This window comes from Pholcus phalangioides, unplaced genomic scaffold (genome assembly GCF_987345545.1).
Source record: "Pholcus phalangioides strain wild (caught in Gottingen) unplaced genomic scaffold, Ppha-v1.0 ptg000010l_1, whole genome shotgun sequence".
Classification (NCBI taxonomy): domain Eukaryota; kingdom Metazoa; phylum Arthropoda; class Arachnida; order Araneae; family Pholcidae; genus Pholcus; species Pholcus phalangioides.
Genome location: NW_028301603.1, coordinates 27186761 through 27211573, shown reverse-complemented (window position 1 = coordinate 27211573; position 24813 = coordinate 27186761). Strand labels below are relative to the sequence as shown.

The window sequence follows — 24813 nt, the reverse complement described above, 5'->3', positions numbered from 1 at the left end:
TTTTCTCTCTCCAGGGAGTATCTAGCTACTTTTAAAAAAACGGTTGCGATGCATGAGGTGTTTCTACAGCGGCTAGCCACTCATCCCACTTTCAGAGGTGACCACAATTTACGGGTGTTTTTGGAATACGAACAAGATGTAGGTCATTTTTTATTTGTGTGAACATTTGAGTCCTGATATTTATAGTTAAACCTGTAACCAAGAGCAGAAACATAGATTATCCATAATACCCTCATACCGAAAATACATTTGGGTTGGGGGGACATTAGACCATTTTCATGATATTTGTTTTAAAAGAAAAACTATTTTTATTTGAGTTTTAAAAAAAATCTGTAGTTTATTCTCTTATTGACAATGGGATCATTAAAAACTTGATTACTGTAGCTGTGAATTATAGTTATTGAGTTCTTTGCGTTAGACTTTCTTATCAGTTTTGTTTTTAATTCCTTACAAGCAGGAGTTGCCAAGATGAAAAAAATTTTAAGTATGGCAACAGCACCCTAAATTGCAGAACTTCTTTATACCGTCACTTTATTTACACCATGAATATTAAATTTAGTAGTCCTGTCTGGAGAATAGGTGAATTAATGTTAACAGCACCCTGATTTGTCATGTTTTATCCCAATATACCTTCACTTTCAGTATGAAAATTCATTATTTTCTCCTCTGATTAAACCTGCTCTAGTCAATAATCCTGTTTGATTGAAATATTTAGTCTTGGAGAAGATCACCTATTTACCTATTCTGAAGCTAATTGGTTCAAAATTTGCGTTCTCTATAAAGTCGTTATCAGCTTTATATCTTTTATTCAAAGCCTTATTAGTTCTGGTTTCATATTTCTTGCTTCACTTTTTCCAATAAAAAAAGTTTCTGATGGAATGATCAGTGTAGTTATTTTTTCTTGGCACTCATAAAAGCCATTTTTACATGTGAAATGAAAGAACTTGTTTCTTTCACTCTGCAATAGGGGAAAAATGTAAACGATTATGAGAAAGAGGCATGAAAACTCAAAAATCCACTAAAGAAGAGGATGTTAATCTTTTTTTCTTCTTTATGGGGGGGGAAAATATTCCAATCAGGTTTATATTCATCAAACCACCTCCCATACAAACCCAAATCTTACACATGTAAAGAGGGATAATCAAGCTATTGAAAAGCTCTTAGTTTAAAAGAGCAAAAAAAACAAAAACAAATTTGAAACAATGCAAGAAGTCTAAACCATTTGCAAAAAAAAAAAAAGAAAAAAAAGCAAGGGATTCATAGAACAGCCCTTAAAGATTTCTGTATCTCAAGATCGGGTTGAAAATTATGTCAACAAAGGAAGTGGCAGTTGAAGCACTTGGTTGAAGCACTCAAGGTTCAAAAAGTATGTGAACCATATTGAGAGAGAAGCCTGCTACATTGCTGCTGCTTAATTTTTTCATCCTCAAAAGCAAGATATCTTCACTGAAGAATTTAACTTATGTCAACACCAGAAAACATTGAGGTATATTACAGGATTTGGGGTTGTATACAGTAAGGGAGAATTATAAACATTGCATATTCATGAATTATTTCATTTCTATTTTACCATCACTCGAATTATTCCAGTGTTTTTCAACCTTTTTGATGTCATGGACTTCTCCTCCTTCAGCAAAAGTAAATTTACATGACACTCCCCCATAAAATCCAGAATGTTTTATTTACTTTAAAATGCTAAAGGTGTCATTTACTTCCTTGTACCAAGAGTTGAAAACACTGCTTATACTATCACTTTTTTTTGGGCCCCTGGGGATGACTATAAAGAGATTCTACTCTATATGAAACTTTGATTTTTCAAGACTACTGTACTTGATAGTTTCTCGTTCTTTTTTATTTTGTTGAAAAAAAAACCTTTTGATGTATATTTTAAAAATACAGTGAAACCTGTACGAAAAGGAACATCAACAGACAAATAATATTCTATTTTATAAAAGTGCAAATAAAAGCACTAATCATTAAACAGACTATATTTTGATTCTGTTTAAGACAGACTTCACTGTATTTGTTTCTCTCAAGTAATCTTAACATTACTAATTTAATTTGCATTTCATTCTGTGACTTCTGTTTTCTTCACTTTAGCTTTCTGTTAGGACAAAAAACAAAAGGGAAATGATAGCTGATTTGTTCACCAACATTGGTAAATCGGCGGATGACCTGTTGCTCTCTACAACCCAGAAGGTGTGTGCAGTAATGTCTCCTCAATCATATTGGTTCATTATTTTATATTCTTCTGCTGTAATTTGTTCTTGAAATTTTGTGATGTGTGAATTTCTTTTATTTTATGTATTACAGGATGTTGATGAATTTTTTGAGCAGCAACGAACATTTCTGATTGATTATTTTAGCCATATAAAAAATGCAACGATGAAATCTGATAAGATGACTCGTAGCCATAAAAGTAAGAAACCTTTTTGATAATTGTGCCATTCATCGTTGATTTTAATTGAAATTTCCAATCATTTGGCATAAGTTTGAGAATAGCATGTACTGTTGAAAATTTATTGTCTGTTTCTTTTTCTTTGCCTGTTTTCCAAAGTGCATCGTAAGTTTTCTTTCCCGATTATGTCTTTGAGTTATGTGCTTTTCTTCAGTTTGAATTTCTTAATTTGTGAATATTTTCCTCTGCCTCTAATTTACACACAACAATTGTGATTGGATTTCTTGACATACATAAATCACATGACATTCCTCCTCCCCTCCCCCATATGCTCATGTGAAATTGCATTACCAGGGGGACGATAAGAATGCAGTTCACAAAACATGAAATATATTGCTTAAAATGATTTAATATTATCAAAATCAAAGGTATAGCTGGGAAAGATTTTCTCTTTTGAGGTGTCTGTCGCCACAGCTGTTCATCAGAGAAACCAAACTTTAAGAATTCCTTAATAAAGGGCAGGGCCGGAACAAGGCGGGGTCAACTGTCCCAGGTGACAAAATAATTTAGGGGTTACAATTTCAGGTGGGAACAAAGAACACTGTTATAAGATCATCTAATTTTAGAGTTGTGGGGGCAGAGCAAAATAATGTTTGCGCAAGAGTGGAAGATCTGCTACAAACTGCTACAATTTCTGATGTCTATTAAATTTTGCTACAATTTTGACAATTTTCCCCTCATTTGCTCCATACTGCTACAAAAACTCTAGAAATACTTCAATTCTGCGCCATCTTGCACCACAAACAAAATTTTCTCTTAGGAAACTTTAAAGTTACGTCACGATAGAAGCTGACTTTTCGATGACGCCATTTGTCCTCCCCGCAATTTTATTTCTTGGGGGGGCCGTAAATGGAATTGGCTTGAGGCCCCCCCCCCCCAGGATTTGGTGCCTAAACTTCCGATAATGTATGAAATGGAATCAAACTAAGCAAATTACTGCTCATCCACGGAACAACAACAAAACAACCAAAAACCCTTCAATCACTGTTTCCAATTATTTTTTCAAAAGAAAAGTTGACTCCTCTGATTTATTTTCACAAATTCAATGCGAGTACATGTTTTCACTCCCTATTTTTTTGCTAATTTGTGATTGCACTATGTATTTTATTTCCCATCATCTTTAACAGATTTTCAGTCTCTCGTTTTGCTTCCAAGTTTCTTATTCATTTTCTACTATTCTTTTTCTTGATATGTCATTTCCTTTTACACCATTCACCAGCATCTTTAGTGTTCAATGGAAAATGGGTTCCAGCTGCGCATTAATTAAAAATTACTTCGTCTTGACCATGGCCATGGTTGGTTTGATGTAAGATGCCAGCAAAGCTTATTTAGGCAGACAATCTAGAGGTTTTAACTTAAATTTCAACAAAAATTCACAAAACTTTTCTTTGGGTATGTGGTAGACACTGATGATGAAAATGATACAGTAACAAGCTAGCATCCCTCGCAGCTACAGTGATAATTTTTGTCTCATCATTATCATATTCTGCATACCAAGGCTAATTGTATTGGTATCTACAGTTTATAGTCGATTCCAAAACACAGTTCCAGAAGATGGTGATCGCCCCTTCCAAGATCAGAATACTATGAGAAACATTGGTCTGTATCATAAAATATGAGCTGATCTATCTAACAAACCTATGAAATAAATTGCCCAGGGCCAATTTTTTTTTAACAGCCATCACATGCAGGCTACAGTGCTCATAGATAGAGGCTCTATCTATGAGCACTGTAGCCTGCTCTAAGAGCACTTATACTAACAGCCAGGGACTTCCACATTTCGGAATGTGGTTTGCCTAGGTCGTTATTTTCTATGGACACCCAGGTCATAATTTTTCACGGGTCTCTTTATTGAAAAAATATATAATGTCTCCTGTGTAATCATGTGAAGGAGCAGGGAAGGCTTGAGACAAAATTCTCACCTGTGCAAGACACCATTTTGGTGCCTCTGGCATATAAGCTGCATGAGTAAAATTATCTGAGGTAAACTCGCGCAGATTTTTGTATATGCCATGAGTAATATGGTGAGAGATCGGGCGGATCTATAGCTCGCTGTTGAAGGGGTGCTTTCGCCCACTTACATTGTTGTGGATATGTGGTGACCATACGTCCAGTATTTCCAAGGAAGTTATTTTCTTTTTCTTCTGACTGTTTTTGAGAAAAATGCCCTAGTTTTTTTCACTTTTTAGGCCAAGTTTTCTTGAATTTGTTCCTTAATTAAAATATTGATGCGAGTACTTTTCAACGGATTTATTTAATGCAATATCATATTCACATTTCGCTTGGGATGGGGGCGATCAGGGTGACCAACCATACCCCATAGGTCCGCGCCTGTGAGAGATAACATAGGCATTTTGATCATTAAAGCTTATCCTGGGCTTTATATTCACTTACGTCATAAACTTACACATATTTATTGTATACTATCTGAGTTGTGTTCCAGCTACATGAAATGAATCAGAAATTACAATGGTTTCTCTCTCTGCAAATTATTCCATCCAATACAGTCATAGTTTGAAATTTACAGAAAAGATTTTCATTTTCATGCTTATTTTTAAATTGGAAGATAGATCACAACACTTGAACACATAACAAGCACAATACTTACATGAATTATCTTTTCGTTCCTTTGAAACCAACCACGACCAAACTTTTTGTTCCATCGCCCCCTTCATCAGAAATTTATTCCTCTCATAGCCCCCCCAACTCATGCAAACCCATAGGATCCTATGTTAGATCAGTAGGTTCTATCTCCCCCTTGGACCATTCCATCGCCCACCAGGGGGCGATATTGCCCACTTTGGGAAACACTGGTCTAGACAAAGTAATTTTAATTAATGCTCCGTCTGGAAACCATTTTCCATTGAACACTAAACATGTCGGTGAATGGTGTAAAAGGAAATGGCATATCAAGAGAATGAATAGTAGAAAATGAATAATAGAAAACTTGGAAGTAAAACGAGAGCCTGAAATCTGTCAAAGATGCTGGAAAATAAAATACATGGAGCAATCACAAATCAGTTAAAAATAAAGAGTGAAAGCAAATGTACTTGGATTGAATTTTTTGTGAAAATAGAATCATTCTATTAAATTTCTAATAGTTTAATCATTATTTTGTAGTTTTTATTTCTGTAGTTTAAAAAATTTAATTCTAGTTTAAATTACTATAGTTTAAGTTGAAAATAATTTAAGTCTAGTTTTTAATCACTATTAAATTTTCTGAGAATTTCTAATAAATGTTCTAAGAATGCCCCAGCAAAAGAAGTTATCTCAAAGTATGTTGAATCAAATTGAGGTAATATAATCAAGATCAAACTCAAACAGAAACACATTTTAAATATGAAATGGATAAATTCTGGAAAAAGAAACAAGATCAAACGTTCAAAAATGCTTGAAACTGAAGAGAACAGACACTATTTAGACTTGCATCAGCGGCAAAAACAAGAAAAATAATTACTTTTCTAATGAGTGTTTCAAGCCTCTCCTTTAATGATTTTTTTTAAATTAGTGATTACAGTCTGCAAAGCTAAATCTAAAAAAACTCATTTTCAAATTAGTTTTGAAATCTGAAACACACCATGTGTTAAAATGTCTGTTAGAAGTCTCTCATTTGTTGATATTGTAAAAATATAATTGAATGTAAAAATATAAATCTTAAAATTTTTTTGACGATTTAAAAATTTTTAAAAATATTATTTCTTCTAGATGAAGTCTCTATGTATTTTGTACCTTGGGGGGACACCCCCTTCTGAGCTGAAATAACACTATTCCTTGAAGTAAAAAAATTTAATCCTGTGTATGCTACTGCTTATATGTATATAAAAACTGTGTATTTTATTTACTGTCAAAATTTTAAATTGCTACAAAACTGATAAATGCTGTTACAAAAACATTTTTCCTGCTACGAAAATCAAATTTTTATTTTCCACCCCTGCCAGGTGGTAAAAATCCTAGTTACGGTCCTGTGAAGGAAAAGAAATAAGGTGCAAAAACAACTAGTTTCAAGCTTCACCACTGGATGTTATGTATGTGCAAAATAACAAATATACAGATTGTCCAGTCTAAAAGTATCAGAAAATAATGGCTTATGCTGAGGGAACCACTCATGCTTAGTTATGAAAGTGCTGTACAGTCCATAGCATATTACTCCGGTTTTTTTTTTTTTTTTTTTTGCTCCAAATTTTGTACTAAGGTTGTGCACTTTCAATTGTTGCTTTGAGATGCTTTTCCAGCTGTATATAAAAACATATGAATGCTACAATGTAAGGTTCAGTATATGTTTAGGCTAGTTGAATTTAAATCAGAGACGCATGTCAGATGTGGTGTACAAACTGAGTAAACTGGAGTCGCCCAAATTCAAATTGACAGCATCTCTGTAGTAGTTGATTTAATAATACCCTAAATGTGAATAAACACTTGTCCAGAGCTTAGCACTGTTTAGACAATTATTAACCTGAAAGCAAACATGAGTTGTTTTTTTTACTTTAATTTTATTGTTTGTTTACTTTTTAATGTAAAATTTATAACTAATGTATAGGTCTCTAAAACCTGTCTATAACGATACTCTCGGGCAGGGGCGCACAACCTTTTTAGTCCGTGAGTCAAATAAGTGATATTATTAACACTCGCAGGCCAGAAACTTGTGTGTGTATATACAATATATATATATATATATATATATATGTAGTGACCATATGATCCATATTTTAAACTATGGTATGGGACATTCCCATAGTTTTGTTATCTGGACTTTTGTATTAAAAAATGCCCCTTTTATATTTTCGTATTTTTGGATGAAGATAATATTTGAATTTTATTCTTTACCCAGAATGAAGAATTACATTCTAATTCATTGCAACTTTTTTAAAATATTTCCCAACATTTTTTTTTCAGAAAATTTAGTAACTTTACTAAACTATCTCTGGAAATTTTTTTCTATAATCGGAACTTAATTCTTACAATTTTTTAGCTTTAATTAACAACTTAATTTAAGGATTTTTCTTAAAATTGACAACTTAATTTTGACAATTTTTTGCTATAAATAGCAACACTTTTGACAATCTTTTCAAATGCCAACCATTTATAACACAGTATTTATAACTATGTGATATTAATTGATGCTATAAAAATATTTTTATTCATTTCATGCACCTGTTCGCTAGATGTGAAAACAATATAGGAATAGATTAAAAAAATTAAGGCTGTCACCTTGAAGCAATTTAATATGTTGAACATATTTGTCGAATCCTGGAGTTTCTTTACTTAGATCTTGATAGCTTTTTTAGAAAATCAGTTTTATTTAGTCACTGATTCCAAAACTACATTGGATCTTCATACTGTTACTTGTTTCCCTAGAAATTGCACCCAAATGATAATGGGGGGGAGGGGAGGTTGATGTTTCCTGTGTACAAAAACCGTTATTCACAGTAAAGGCAATAAATTTTAGTTTTGTTTTCTAAAACTTCCATCAAACTTAATTTGAAACTAAAATCATCTCCAGTTTTTGTTTAATCTATTTGTATTTTCTCATGTTGTAAAAATTGATCCAAATATGGTCATATATCTGAAGTGTTGTGTATTAAAACATATTAAGACATCTAATCAGTTTCATCAAATTAACCAAATTAAATTAAACTTTAATAAAAATTTTAAACTGATTGATCAAGTTCATTAACAACTAAAATTTTTAACTGTGATTCACAGTTTATCAATAAATCAGACCAGCCCTAAATAAAAATCAATCAGGCCTCATAATTTCAGAAGGTCAAGAAATCTCTAGTGATAAATTTTACTACTAATTTTTTTCTCTATTTTTTTGCCTCTGTTTTCTTGGAGGCATACTACAATTTCCTTCCTAAAGAATAGTTGACTTTAGGCTGCTCAGAACTGGATATATCTGGGTATAATCTCTATATGCCGTGCTGCTAGTTCCCCTATTTGTGTATGAATTTCTCACCGTAACATGTTCGAATGATTTTATACAAATGTTCTTGCAAATTGACAGTATGAACACTTAATTTTGCAGGCGTTGCAGATACTTACATCAAGATATCATCATCTTTGGTTCAGCTAGCGACCATAGATGGACTAGAATTAGAGAAGTATGGGTATAGTTTCAACTCTTCAGAATAAATATAAGTGTTAGATCAGAAAATCAAGTGCTTTTTATCATTTTTAATATTTTTTTTCCTACCTGTAGGTTTTTCAGTAAAGTGTCTGAAACGTTTGAGAAAGCGAGGGTGAGTTGTCTTTTACATTCCTTAAGGACATAGTTCTAGCTACATTTATAGCATTTACTACATTTTACAGCATTTATGATGTATCTAAATTGAATGTTTTCCCCTCCATAGCGCTTAGAAGGACGTGTTGCAACTGATGAAGATTTGAAACTATCTGACACACTCAGGTATTATATGCGTGACACTTCTGCAGCAAAGGTATGCAAGTGTTTTTTATAATAAGTTGTGAATATAAAATCAATATGTCAGCCATATAAAGCCCATTTAATCAATTTTTGGAAAAAGAGAAATTCCATTAGAGTTTATATGTAAAAGTACTATGTAAGTGTGTGAAAGTACAGGGTGTTCGTAATTAAACTGACACCACTCAAGCTAAAGATGACTGTCTAGCTCGATCTAACAATCGGGATAACATCAAATTTTATAGAGGGGGAGAACTAATGAAAGCATGGGAAGAAGGATTGTGAAAGTGAAACTTGTAGTTCTAAACGATGCTGAGAGGGAAATGTGCTCTGTGTAGTGTAAAAAAGGAGTTACAAAGAATAGATGAATGAATAACAGACAGTGGTGGCTCGTGGTCGGATATTCTGAAAGGGGACAGATTTAAAAATATACTGCCATCTCTTGGTGAAAATATGTACTCTAGTATTTATAATTAATAAGTATTGTACTGCATTGAAAACATTTTTGTTTATATTTCTCAAATTATCTGTATATCTATTAATAATGCTCTATCGACACAACATTAGCATAATTAATTTGCGCAATGAGTTCAGCAGTTGCCATCGGCAATGGTTTTTTTTGCAAATTGTGAAAATTCATATGTTTTTTTCAATATAACATTATAATTTAAAAGGTTCATTATATTCTCTCTCTAATGAAAAAGTTATACAGTGGAACTTCGGTTAACAAGGTTAATTTGGTCCGCCAACATGCTCATTATTCAAATCAAACTTCTTCATAGAAAATAATTAAAATTTGGAAAATTTGTTCTACAATTATTCATTCACATTAAAATGACCAATAAAAACATCATTCATTTATTCATTTAATAATGCAACACAATAGTATAGTAAATAGCACAATATATATAAAGTATTTAAAAAATTATAATAATAACTGAACATATAACTAAACACACAATGAATATGATGTTTATAAATTGACTTAGTCTTCCTCTTGCTGATCCCTTAGAACGAGACTTGCGCCCTGCATTCACCACCTGTAAACATTCTTTTTGTGGGACTATCTACGACACTTGTTTTTAATTTTTCGGAAATGGGAAATCGCACTATCATTACAGATTTATTGTTCACTCTGCTACAGTTTTATTTCGGGTGGTTCTCTTCTACAAAGTCTTGCACAGATTCCCATGTTCTACACATCTCTTAACCTCATTTGAAGTGAGGGATTCGTCATTTCTCTGTCTTCCTCAGATGAGATCCCGTGCATAAGTTCTTGCTGTTGTGCACGATGGAGATCCATCAGTTTGTCTGTGGATATGTCTATGTGGCCAAAACAAGCCTAATAACCTGTGCTGATCATTCCCTTCCTCCCTTCTCATGTGTTTCTAACCACTAAAGGTATCTCATATTGACGCACAACGTAAAGTGCCTTAAGAGGAAAGAATAATACCTCTTCTCATGTAAAGCACTGCCAAACCAAGACCATATGACCTGTATTTTATGTGACATTTTTTTTTTAAAACAGTGCTTCTGAGAACATTTCTAATTTATCAAATTTATTTGGGAAAAAAATTTCAATGGTATTAGGTTGGCTGATCATTGATCATTTTTGTTGCACCACTCATTTCCTGCGTACGTGGGCGACCAGGTGTCAAACTCAAGACACCTTTAAACATCCTTTGGTACTTTAGGCGAGTATCTTATGGACTTGGGCTACCGTATTAACTTGGGATGAAATCCATTTTAACTGCTCGGGCGAACCAGCAATTCGAGACGATTTTCCACATATTTGGTGAATTTCTTACAGCTAACTTAAAAGGATTTCTCACACAATTTGACATTTAAAACTTTTATAATTTAACATTTTACATATCTTTATACTTCAAATAAATAAATAAAAAATAACTTAAAGAAATCTAATGGTTCTTTTATGTCTGAAGATACTTGCAGTCCTGCTGCTTTTTTGTCGGATATAAATGGTATTCTTTGCGGTATTTCTTCGGGTTCTCTGCACGTTATCCATTCTGAATTTTCTATCTTTTCTGCAGAATCACTGTCACTTTCACATCCACTATCTATTACCCTGATTTTTAGCCTTCTTATATTTCTCCATCGATATTTTCATCACTGCTTTCCTCCTTTCTATCGTCAAGTAGTCTATGCAAAGACGTAATTTCGTTCTTCATCAGCGAAAAATCAAACTGATCTTCACCTGAACTGATTCCTTCATCATATTACATGCTTATTGGGCTCCGTAATTTTGAAAATAATATTCCTATTCATACAAAAATTGACACTTGTCTTGAAAACGGGTCAATTTTTGTATGAATTAAAACCGAAGTTCTAATTTTTGTGATAAAATATTCCTATTGCCACAACTGTGGAGTTCGAACTAATGCGAAGACTCGTATGTAACAATAAATCTAAAAACATATTTAAGATTAAAGATTGACAGTTGTTTTATATGCATGTATTGTTGAATACACTCATGAAGTGATATTGCGCAAGCCAAACCTAAATAAGCATTGTTACTGCTCGAATTATAGTATCAAACCGAGTGGTGATCGAAAGTCACTTCTCAAGTTACTGCATCAAATCAAGTGGTGACCGAAAGTCACCTCTTGAGTGCAAAGGGTTAAAAGTAAATGAATGACTTAACATTTTTCAAGGAGGGTGCATGCCTTTGTATCTCTTTCATGAGCTGCCCCTGAATAAAGACTAAAATTGCAGTGAAATATCATGCTTTATTCATCACATTTACCTCCCTGTCAAGGATATCGACCACTCTCAATATGACCACTGTCCTCATGGACCACACTTTGCATCCTTTACACAACATACCAAATTGCTGTTAGTACCAGCAATGGTCTGGTCCTGTGTGCCTTTGATTACAGTTGCAACATCTGTAATAGTCTGTTCATACACACACCTCTGTTTCAATCCAAATTGTAAGCCGCTGTAATGGTTGAGTGGTTATAGTGACGAGCTCGCATTGCGAGTGACCGGGTTCAAACCCCACCGTTGCTGCAGTGGTGGTCATCTGAAGTTGGTTTTCTGTAGTTCCCAACTTCAAGGCACAAATACGAGCTGATCTCCCTGTTAAAATGTCTTGCCACTGAGAGCAACAAGCCTACAACGGTACAATTATTCAGTAATTACACTTCACTCATAGTTAAAAAAATTGAGGGCAGGTGAAAGCACTTACATATGACAAGCATTACACTGAAACAAACTTCACAGAAGGTTCACTGTACGAACACACATTCCAACATGTACCAATTCGTTAGAAGTTCCGTTTAGGAATATGGACGAGGTACATGTCTGGTGTAGTAGTAGTGCAAATTGTAAGCGAGCCTGTTTTTTCAAGCTTCTGAATCACGCTTTTCAAAGCATTGATATATATAGGGCTTTTTATGAAAATGCTTTGATATTTAGACAAACAGCACCACGTTTTCATTTTCGGCAGTGTTTGGAACTATTTTTAACTTGAAAGTTTTTTGCAGAATCCTTCTGGTGTTATTAGTCTCTCTACCAAGTTTAGTGTCGTTCTGGGTGTTAGATCAAGCTACTGAGAGATGTTGGTATTTTAAAATACTTGTTGGGACTTGAAAGAGTGATTCCGAGATCTTAACACTAGGAAAAATAAAGTTGATAATCTATATATATATATATATAAAATTGATTTTCTGTGTGTGTGTATGTTCTCTATACAAATCTACAATTTTAGATCGATTGTCGCCAAATTTTGCATATATACCAAATGGGACCCGACTTGAACGATAGGCTACTTTAAAATTTCGTCAGACCAGGGCAAATGCCCCAAATGGGCAAAAAACTGTCGGACAACAATTGTTTTTTGGGCCTCAACAATCACTTTCCGAACGTTTACTTTAGTTACCGTGGTTTTCTAGCAATGCGTTTCAGACGTGTATATGCCTTGACAATGGTTTGTCACTTATTTAGTGCTGCCAGTTATGTATAATAGTTTATGCCTTTATAATGGTTTGCCACATTTTCAATACTCTCAGTAATTAGGCTTTGTGAATAGATGTCATAATCATCACCAGCATCGCTTTGAGGGTCAAGATAAGGGTGATCCTCATAGAAATCAGTGTTATAATTGCCGATTCTACTGTATAAATGCGGAAATTTGGTGGGGTTTTCTGTCACATCGATAATTTTAAAAATTGTATTGAATTCTCGATTTTTGAAATATTGAGGTCGGTTAGAGATATACGAAGCCCAGAAAATTAAATATGAAGTAATTAGCCGGACCTACTTTTGAGTTGGACATTCATGCAATAACATTGATTTCAACTTTTTATTTACATCTTCTCAAGCATGAAAATTAATGTCTCCATATTGTCTTTTGATATTCAACTGCATAAATTCATGTGGGTTAAGATATTTTAAAATTAATTATATGCCCGTAAAAAGAACATCGAAAAAATTCCACAGTTTTAATTAAGCATTTTTGGAAGCTGAAACCGGCAGATGGATAACTTAAAGTTCAAAATGGGAGAAGGGAATTGAAATAATGAGCGGTCGCGCAGGAAGTCGCCATATTGGTTAACTTAGACACTGTTGGCATGTCCCTCAAAGAAAGAGGGAGATATCGCGTGATCCATAAAGCCTCATTGAAGAAAACCCGGGCAACGCCGGGTGTTATAGCTAGTATGTCATATTATTAATGATATGTTTACATAATAACATGGTTGGAATGATCTCCGGTAATACATTTGTGCTCATTGACAATTTGTTCTGTAACTTATGACTAGTACAGAAGTTTGTTGTATTCCAGGCCATAAAGAGTGAACAGAAACACTGTCTTTAACAGGGTTTGACTGATCTTGGAAAATTCACATGCCAAAGAAATATTCCAAAAAATTATTTTTCACATTTTACGGTATATACTCATGTATAATCTGATTTCCCCCATTTGAAAACCATGAAAATAGCAAAAATTTTAAAACCTGTATAAATAAGCCAATTCCAAAAAATGTACAGTTTGGTGCAGTGGTTCTCAAACTTATGTCACTTGTGGCTCCTTCACCCTAGCCAACATCTATTGCAGGCTCCCCACAATGGCCGCTGTGGTGGTCAAGTGTTCATAGTGACAGACTTGCATCGCGAGGTCCTGGATTCGAACCCCACCATTACCACAGTGGTGATTGGCTGAAATTGGTTTTCTGTGGTTCCCAACTTTGAAGCGCAAATGCTAGCTGATCTCTCCTTTAAAAAGTCTCTTCACAGAGAGCAACAGACCTACAAAGGGTACAAATGTAATTCATCCATTACACTTCACTCACTTCACTTCTGAAATATAGATGGCAACACTGAAAAATCACAACACAAGATACACACTCAGACTGTTAAGTACACACACTTACACTTCCGGCACAACTCACTAGGTAGTGAATTGCCCATAGATGGCAATAGACCTGAGTTGTGCTCAGTTTGAAAGAAAAAGAAAAAGCTGCTCACACACAATAGTCTAACAAAGTATTACTTCAAAGCATCGAACTGGCTCTTAACACAACTCGGGTCTATCGCCATCTTTGGGCAATTTACTACCTAGTGAGTTGTGCCGGAAGTGTAAGTGTGTGTACCTAACAGTCTCAGTGCATATCTTGTGTTGTGATTTTTCAGTGCTGCCATCTATATTTCAGCAGCTTAGTGACACCCGTGACAATGGTTGCCACTTTTCTTATAAGTTACAATGCACACTTCCAGAACTACTGTGTTAGGGAAAAATTTAAATTGCTAAAATATAAATAATGAAAAATCTGTGAAATCATTTTTCAGGTTATTGAAACACCTTTCATTTTCATCAAAATACAGCCAATACCAAATTTTATAAATTCCAAAATTCTTGAGTATTGTGAGACATCTGTATTATCAGTTTTGTCATTTTTGATTTTCATTTTACGAAATCATTTTTCAGAGTACACTGAGTCACTTTTCATTCTCATCGAAATATGACCAATGCAAAATTTGATAAATCACAAAACTCGCAAGTGCTGTGACAACTTTACTCTGATTATAGAATTCAATTAATATAATAAATTTTACTTTCTTCTAAGTAGGGCTTGAAAATATTAATCTGTTGCAGTTTTAACTTATTTTTTTTTTAAACTATCGAGAGATTTGCATCAAAAAATATCTTGTTTAACTTCGCAAATAAGATTGTTTTCCCCCCTCTGTAAACTTGATCATAAATTTCTGATTCTAATTTGTATTGAAATTTATGGTAAACTATGTTTTTATAAGATTGTATAATTAGAATAATTGTTCCAGTTTGAATTACAATATAAAATTATAGCTTATTGAAAACATGCTACGCATCCATTGATTGGTCTATTTTTTTAATCCTTGTTTAAATGGTCTGACAATTGATTTATAGAGCAATCAATCTGATGTGTAAAAACAAATATTGCATTGAGCTGGATTTATATGTATCAAGATTCATTGAAAATCAATTTTATACATGTGGCAACTGGTCATAGGACCTTTGAGCAAATATGTATGAGACATCAAAGTTTTTTTTATTTTGTTCTTCCAGAATTTGTTGTACAGGAGATTGAGGTGCCTTGCCAATTATGAAGCTGCTAATCGCAATTTAGAGAAAGCCAGAGCTAAGAACAAGGATGTGCATTTGGTGAGGCTTTCATTCTGCTTGTGAATTAAATTTAAATGGATTCAAAATAATTTTGTTGAGATGTGTAAAGAATAGTAAAAAATTGTATTGCGAGTAACTCGGTTTATATACAAGTGATTTGCAAGACAGACAAAAATTTGTTACATTTTGACTTGATACACATATTGCAAGGAATACCTCGTTTAGTACCTATACTCTCTGGTACCAAAAACTCTTATATGAGGCGTTGCATATTCGCATTGTTAGATTTTGGTCAACTGTGAATCCTACGGCTCACTTTCTCTCACTGCAGGCCATTTTAATAACTTTAAGGACCCAGGGCTTTTTATTTTTACAAAAGATCAAGGTAAATGTTATATTGTATGTATATGTAAATTAACAAAATCCTAAAATAGTTTGAGGATTCTTGTTTGATTTTAGCTCCATTCGTTAAAAAGTCACTGACTACTGGAGTGGAATTCTTAGTACAAACCCATGAAACACTGTCTCGCACTTCATGTTTGGTGTTAATGCAAGTGAAAATTCTAAAGCACAACCTCATGCTCTTCCATATCACTTTGGAAATACTCAAGCCTTCAATACAAAATAAGTAAAAATAAAATAATTTAACCTACACTTTTTAGATTCATTCTGGCTGGCATGAGGGAGGAATGGTTACGGAATGAATCATTTTGAATCCCCATTATTTCGTATGAAAAAAGTTAGAATTGATATACGAGTGTTTCAGATTACAAGCACATTTACAGAACAAATTATGTCGATAAACTGAAGTTCCACTGTGAATGAATCCAAAATAATTCTGTTTGGAATAAGCAGATATTGTGGTACGAAAGTGAGAACAATCATCAATGTGGTGAATAGTAGTACTTTTAATATGAAGCAATGTTTGCAAATGTCATTACACGAAGAAGATTGGAGAACAATGATAATTCGATGAACATGTTTCTACCCTCCATAATTATGTGATGGAGGAAATACGTCAACATTTGGACCGTAGAGCTAGAAAATACCATATCTTGACAGGCTCTCCTTAGAAAATGATGCATCATCGCTGTGGAATAGTATTTTGTTTTTTAAATAAAAGACTGAAAATTATCTTGTTTTTACTTTTGTTCAACACGTTGATTCTCATTATTACTCTTTTCTTTTTTTAAGGCTGAGAAAGCACAAACAGATGCCTGTGAGAAGTTTGAAGCTATTTCAAAGCAAGCTAAACAAGGTTAGTAACTGTCTTATTTTGCTGTGACATCCATAGTCAATGTATTATTTTGTTACTCTACACGTTTTCGTCAGCACACATGGGTATAGTCTTGGTTTGAGAAGCATCATGATCTCTAGAAATTAAATTTTTTAACCTCATCACCTCTCGTATATTCAGTATTCTGTTAGATAACGGTAAAAGTTCTGATTGTACATTTGATTTCGGATCCAAGAATGAATACAGTATACTTTCTATAATTTGTTCTTCCAGTAATCTGACGTGTTCAGACATGGAAGTGGTTGTGCATTATAAATCTGTGATGTCACTGTGATTAAAGAAGGAATTTGATCCGATGCAATAAATGTTTTGTTTCTGCTTTAGGCCAAAGCCTGTGAGCAAATAAACACAAAATTACATTAAGCAACAGAGATAAAAGGATGAATTTCAAGTGCTATAATTTATGAAATATTTCTCTTCTAATTACAGAGTTGCAAGACTTTAAAGCTCGTAAAGTTGCCGCCTTTCGTAAAAACCTGGTAGAGCTTGCAGAACTAGAAATAAAGCATGCCAAAGTAAGTAATGATCACAAGAAAAATGTATTGCCATTGTTTTTACTGATACCTTTATTCATGTCATGATACATTTATGTTACCGACTATAGTTTGCGGTGTGTAACAACCTCCTTTGCTTCTATGATCATATGACCAAGGCTTTGGACGAAGGCGTCTATCTGGTTATTCAAATGACATTCGATGAAGTAAACTCTTGAAGTGATTACAAGCAACTTGTTATGAATAGGAGTTGCGTGGATAGGTCACAGCTCATGGTCAAAATTTCATTTCATACATCGCCAGGCTCTATCGACCATTGTCAATCTTAGCCACTGCTCCGGATGAGGGGCTGGACAGTGTCCGATGCTTTATTATGCATGTGTAAATTTCATATATGCACACACAATAAAAAAATTTAAATACAATTGCAAAAAAGGGGAAAAATTACAATAGCAATAAATTTACAAAATTTGCATAGCAGCTCTCAAATATTGCCGCCATGCAAACAGATGCCTCATTCGGTGTGGTTATATGCTTTTCAGTCAAATATCGCCTCCATGGTGGCAATATCACAATTGGAGTCTCTCAGAATCTAAGCAATAGAGAGCTGCTCCAGACTACCCGAAATATGATTTCAGCTGGGGGGCAAATGAATCATGACCTTCAGTGCTAAGTGCATGGTCACATATTTTGGTTCCAACAACCCCTCATTTCGCTTACAACTCAAATGGTAAAATTATTCTAGATGCAACTATAGGCTCACTGATTTGAGAATTCTAATCGGCAAGTGGCTTATGTTTGCTGAATGTTGTTCTGCTGTGGTCAAAAAATTAAACAGAATGCCCAGCTTCTCTTGAAAAGATCTTTTTGCGCGTTCTTCAAAAGCCTTCCGCTTTTCGTAAGCTTAGTTCCTCCTAGCCTAGAGCATGCCAAAAGTTTTGAAGACACAATATCTGCAAAAGGACATAGCTCTTCTCTGCACTCCCTCCTCCCCCCCCCCCCCCACTTCCCGACAAACCTATGTTGTCAAGGAAACATTTTATTTTCTGGATATTATGCTGAGGTGAACTCGGAAAAAAAACTCATCTTGTCTCCACCGGGACTTGAACCTAGGCCCTCTTGCATACCGGGCAAGCATGTTACCATCTACACCACTGGAGACATGACCCTGCCTTATTTATTTCACGCACTGTGGCTTGAAGCACTGAAGTAGACACATTAGTATCTTCTCTTAACTTCAGGGATTGGCCCCCAGGTGGGACAGTTTAGAGAGATAGATGGCTTTTTCTCAGCCCAAGATATCAAGGAAATATTTTATTTTCTGGATATTATGCTGAGGTGAACTCAGAAAGAAAAGTCATCTTGTCTCCGCCGGGACTTTCAAACCCAGGCCCTCTTGCATACTGGGCTCAAAAAGAGCAATTTAATTAACATCGCTAAGTTCATAATTCATAGGAAGAGCACAAAAATTAGTCGCAAAACAAACATGTCTTATGCAAGAAACGTTCGATACGTTTTCCCACCATGTTCTGCTATAAAGTGAAAGCTCTAAACTGCATGTTCCACCACAGATCAGAGTATGTGCTCCACATAGATCTGGTAGTAATGTTGTGAAAATACCTCCTCCACAAGAGGGATATGACAACCTGAATGACTGTGATTTGCTGATTCATTGATTCAATATTTCATATACCAAGATTGTTGGCGATCATTTGATTGACGATTACTAGATTCTTATAAGATGAGCGGCTACATGCCATTGCTTTATAATCATAATTTTGTTCGCCCAGTGCTATAGTTTCTATCTAAAGATATTCTATCTTTTATATGATTTTCAAATGACGATTTTTCATGATTTTATGTATATTTATATTTCATCTGAGGTGGCTGTTACTTTGTTTTTAATAAAATTTTGGATACACCCATCCTTTGGGAATGCTTCAATATCTCTCCGAGATGTGAAGCCAGTTGGGTCCGGTCCTTCAATGTTCAATGTGGAGGTACCTCAAGAAGTTTGTGTACAGTGGTCAGATCACGAACTTGACTTAGTTAACTCTATAATGCCCAGATCGCCCTAAGTCGGCCGATTAATCGGCCCATAACCGCCTCAAGTCGGCCCAGCTAGGGGGTATGGGTATGTTTTGGTGGGCTTTTGTCACCAACGGGGAAGAAGATGAAAGCTCTTGTCAGAGGCGGGAACGGGAAAGACAACTGCAACGCCCTATCAATGGGATTTTAAAAGCTGATGTACTAGAATGTTCCTTGAGAATGAACTAAGGGTACTCAATGCATTTTACAAAGAGATAATACTGTGAGGAAAGGGGTGTTTTCAGTGTGTGTGTGTGTGTGTATATATATAGACAAATTATCTCCCGAAAATCCATTGAAATGAAGGGGTGAACGTCAATGCAAATTGTGGCATGAATAGAAACTCATGGAGAAAGGGTGGGGAGAGGGAAAGTGGTCGAAATTTGGACGAGTCCACTTCGAACACAAAAAACTTGGTATTTTCACGACCCTCCCAGGTTTTCTACCTGGGCGTTAAAGAGTTAAAGGCTTACATTGTGCACCACATCCACAGCATTACCACAGGAACACTCTGACCCATTGGGGGACATGCAGTCATGCACTTCCACTCGTAGCAGAACACGGTGGACAACATATAGAAAATTTCTTGCATAAGTCATGGGTGTTTGTTTTGTAATGTTCCCATGAATTATGAAATTTTGCAATGTTAATTAACCCCTTGACTCCTGCAATGTACGCAGCATATGTCCTCTCATTCAGATATTTAGTAACCAGAGCATATGCCCAATATTTTGTATTGCCCATGTATGTTGTCCCCTTGTTCTGCTATGAGTTGGAAGTGCATAACTACATCTCCCCCAATGGGTCAGAGTGTCCCAGTGGTAATGCTGTTGATGTGGTGTGTAATGCATGACTTCATGTCCGCAATTAGAATTGCAAGGGTTAAGGTCATCACTACTACACTCAGACATGCACCTCGTCCATATTCCTTTGCGGAACCTCTAACGAATTGGTACATGCGGGAATGTGCGTGTACGTATAGTGAAACCTGATGGGAAGTTCGTTTCTGTGTAATGCTTGTTATGTGTAGTGCTGCCATCTTCCACCAGTTTTTCTAACTATGAGTGAAGTGTAATGATTGAATAATTTATCGTTGTAGGCCTGTTGCTTTCTGTGGCTAGACTTTTTAATGGGGAGATTGGCTCCCATTTGGAACCACAGGAAATCAACTTCAGCCGACCACCACTGCGGTGAGGGTGGGGTTTGAACCCGGATCCTCGCGAGTCCGTCATTATGACCACTCAACCACCGCAGCAGCTTAAGGTCATGACTAGAGCCTGGATTATATGCACAAGTGGCAAAATATGCAAATATGCACTTCAAAATGCTAAAATATGCACTTAAAATGTTAGAATATGCACTTAAAAAGTTAGTATATATTTCATCATTTTTAAGTGCATATTTTATCTTTTATACATATCTATATTTTTTATGGGTATCTTTTTTCATCCACCTCATAACATAATTTGCCTGTTGTAGCCTTTGTGTTTCTATTTAAAAAATCCTGAAAATTAAAAATTCCAAAATATGTAGCAAAAATGAGAAAATATGCGTTTAAAATCACTATGCAAAAAAAAGCAAATGTGTTTTTAAAATGCATATTTTCTATTTGTTAGTGCATATTCATTTACAAAAAAATATCCCGATATATGTACAGTCGGGTTCCCCTGTATTTGCGGTTTCCTTATTCGCTGTTTTTTTTTTTCTTTTATTGGAATTTTTTTTTTTCTTTTATTGGAATTTTTTTTTTCAACACAGAAATCATCATTCATGTTTTTTTTTTTTTTTTTACAAAATTTGAGTTGTGCATGTTTAAGATGGCTCATTTTTGGATATGGCTCGCTAAAGACATTACTGTCATCACTAGAGCCGTGGCAGCTCCCAAGAGAGAAACGGTCACCTCGGGTTGGATTAACATTTGGCCACAATGTGCGCTAAAGGACACAACCATTTCTACAGAGCCAACTAAAGAGACTATAAAAGACATTGTCACAATAGCAAAACAGGTGGGGGGTGGGGGAGGAGAAAGGTTCAATGATATGGATGTAAAAGAAGTCGAACAGCTATAATTAATAGCAATTCAAAGTTCAAAGGTACTGACTGAGAAGAAATTAATGTAGTTGAATGCTCCTGAAACTGAAGTGGTACCAGATGAAGATCAAGATGTGGAAGACAAGTTCACACCATGAGTAACATAGCGGAAGGGCTTCGCAAGTTCAAATCAGCAATAGATTGCTTTCATGACATAGATCCGTCTGTGGTACGCTCTTCACATGTACAAAAATTGGTAGAGGAAGCCTTGTCAACATACTCTAACATACTTGATGATATGAAGAAACGGCAAACAGAAATCACACACACAATGTTCTTTCAGAAAAAATCGCCAATAATCGCTGCACCCTCTTTTACATTCCCTTATACCTCTGCGTTACCCTGCTCTCCTCGTGCTGTTCAATAAACGAGATATACAAGAAAAAAACTATGGTTTCTGTTATTCGCGGATTTCTCTTATTCACGGTCACCTCCGGAACGTAACCCCCATGAATACAATTGGGGGGGGGCGACTGTATATACTGCATATACAAATAACTTCTAATATTTTTTATTTAAGCATTTTTCATTTCTATTTTGTCGTGGCTGTGGTTATTAATGAAACACAGTCTAATCCCGTTATAATGAACGCCAAGAGACCGGAGGAATTACTTCATTAAAACGAAATTTCGTTATAAAAGAATTCCAAGTTAACTAGCATTGTTCCTATATAAACGTATTTGGGGGATTAGAAAAATGTTCGTTAAAACAAGATTTACGCTATAACGGTAGTCGTTAAAACGGGATTCGACTGTAACAATAAAAAATAATTTTGAGGCTATTTCTAAAAGAATTGAACATTTTTGACTTTATCTCTAGGAATAACGTTACAATGAAACAGTTGATATTTAGGGGGGGGGGGGGAATCCCACATGCGAGAAAAAAAACTTATTAAAATATTTCTCAATATTTTCATATTTCATTTGAGAAAATAATAAAAAAGTGTGATTGAGCTTCAATAAACCTTCACAAATATGCACTTATTCTGAAAATTCTTTGATTTTATGCATTTATATGCATTAGGCCAAAATTTGCAAATGCATGTAATCCGGGCTCTAGTCATGACACTAAGATATCCTGTCAGCCCCCTCAGTTGTTTCTTTCATAAAATGTCTGAGTGGTTAAACCTGTGATATGCAATTCAAATATCATGATCCTGGTCAGGAGTATGATACATGTTACATTTATAAAAAAATTTTAACATGTCACAATAAATGTAAGCCATTTGAAAAAAATAAATGAATTTTCCCCAACGCCGCCTGGTGTATAGTCGCACACCTGTGAAATATAGCCTGGGAGTCAAGGAGTTAAATTGTCATTTTACCTTGGCTGACTATTGTTTCCATTCTGCAAGCAAATTTCTTATGTTTCATGAGTACAGGGCCACCTGTCTGTAAATTTTAGTTTTCTTCCTTCACCAAACAAAATTCCATTGTTTCAGGAGTATTCATGCAAATTTTCAAGTCATTCTGACCATGGTTCTTACTTAAAAGAGTTTTAAAATCATAATTTTGATGATAATCTGCTTGTATTATGATTCAAACTTGACATTTCCTTTGCATTTTATTTTCAGGCTCAAGCACAGCTGTTAAAGAACTGCCTGGAGTCATTGAAAGAGGACAATTTCTAATTACGAGTGTAGCCATAAACACGCAGTACACGTTTATCACATTCAGTGTGAATGATTGTGTGAGCGCTGTTGTCTGCTGTCAATAAATCTATTGGTAACTGATTTTGCGCAGTTAAAAAAAAAAAAAAAAAATGTTCAGCGAATACCAATCAGACTCTTATCGTTAATGTTTTGCATCAAGGACCAGTTAAACCATCGAGGGATGATCTTTGCCGAATCGTTTTTGTGAACAGCGGACTAGTCATTGCCTCCTGTTAACACAAATGAGGGGGATTGGAGAAATCTTTTTTGATAAAAAAAATTGTTTGTGCTATATATATATTTGTTATTTAATTTTTACTATCTGAGATATTCTTGCATGTGCTCATTCCTTCCATAATCGCTCTGTATGTATGTTCGGGGCATGTTTTTTGTAATCTAGATTATGAATATATTTGAACATTCCAACCTTTTTCTGCGGATTAATATATTCTGTAGCTTATATAAATTTCCTCTTAAGATAACATTTCTATACATGTTAATTTGAACATGAACTTTTTTGCTGTACTTTTTTTTTTCTGATTTTTTTTTTTTTCTTTTTTTTTACCAAAAGTATTTTATATTCTATTGCACATCACGGTAACAAACTCTGACAATTTTTTTTTTGCTTTTTATTAATGTCTTTTGTGTGCTCAAACTTTTTTAATGAGTCTGTGAATTATCTCTGCATCAGAGGTACATATACTATACGCTTGCTAAATAAAAAGGGATGACAAATTCCTCAATCTGTTCATTTTGAACAAAATTGTTTATGAGAGTTTATCGGCTGAATTTATTATTCCCTGTTGAGTCGAAATATTTATTTTTTAAAATTTATTTAATTGTATTCGTATTGAACATGTTTATGTGTATGAAATACTTTTTTTTTCTTCCTTGAAAATTCTCATTTCCATAATTGAAGCATTTTGATTCTTTCACGTTAATTTAAACGTAATTTGCTACTTATATTACGAATGCCTCCATAGCAGGCTCTTATTTTCTTTTAATGGTGGTTTCAATGGTTATCTTAATTTCATTGAGTTTCTGTCAGATTTGAAGAAACTGCCAGATGATTTTGCTGTTAATCAATTCTGAAAACCTTTGTTTTAATTTTCTTTGTTCGTATTGATACTCATACCTTTCTTTTTTAAAGCTCATACTTCTGTCTTTATTTGTATTAACAACTGCTGGAAAATGGTTTTCTATTAATACAGCCTTGATACAAATTACAAGAAAAGGATTGTTATTTTAATTATAGTGTCAGATCAGAAAATAAAACAAAATATTGTTTGAGATTTTCAGATTTGGTATTTTTGTTTTGATCCTTCAATCAAAACTGAGTGAAAGTTTCAAAACTATGCATGTTTGAATTTGAATTGTTCTTTGAATCGGTGAAATGTTAGAATGATTTGGGGGGGGGGGGTTGTATTATGTCTTAGAACAAAGGTGCTCAACCTTTAGGAGAGTGAGTTCATTGGTTGGAAAATGTGGGTCACGGCCATTTAAGAAGTGTTGTTTTAACACGTGGGCCTCAAGTACAAAGGGGTCTCATGAACAGGAGATTTGGTTCAAATTTGACAGTAAGCATGTTAATTGGTAGGCAGTCATTTCTAGCCTGGTAGAGGATTTCTCAGAAAAATTCAATCATTATGAATCGGGATAGGATACGAATGCAGGACAGAAAAGTAAAATTT

The 24813-nt window shown here is 34.6% G+C and overlaps 1 protein-coding gene across 1 annotated transcript in view; it reads left to right on the top strand.

The window, feature by feature from the left end:
* Positions 1–24420, top strand: part of Snx6 (sorting nexin 6) — a 31520-nt gene extending 7100 nt beyond the window's left edge. The window contains exons 5-14 of the mRNA XM_089237966.1: positions 15–138; positions 2101–2199; positions 2314–2419; positions 8484–8559; positions 8658–8697; positions 8809–8895; positions 15445–15540; positions 16696–16759; positions 17228–17313; positions 23045–24420. Of these exons, the coding sequence (XP_089094092.1) occupies positions 15–138; positions 2101–2199; positions 2314–2419; positions 8484–8559; positions 8658–8697; positions 8809–8895; positions 15445–15540; positions 16696–16759; positions 17228–17313; positions 23045–23101 (835 nt within the window). The 3' untranslated portion in view covers positions 23102–24420. The remainder of the gene's footprint in view (positions 1–14; positions 139–2100; positions 2200–2313; positions 2420–8483; positions 8560–8657; positions 8698–8808; positions 8896–15444; positions 15541–16695; positions 16760–17227; positions 17314–23044) is intronic.
* Positions 24421–24813: the final 393 nt, after the last annotated feature.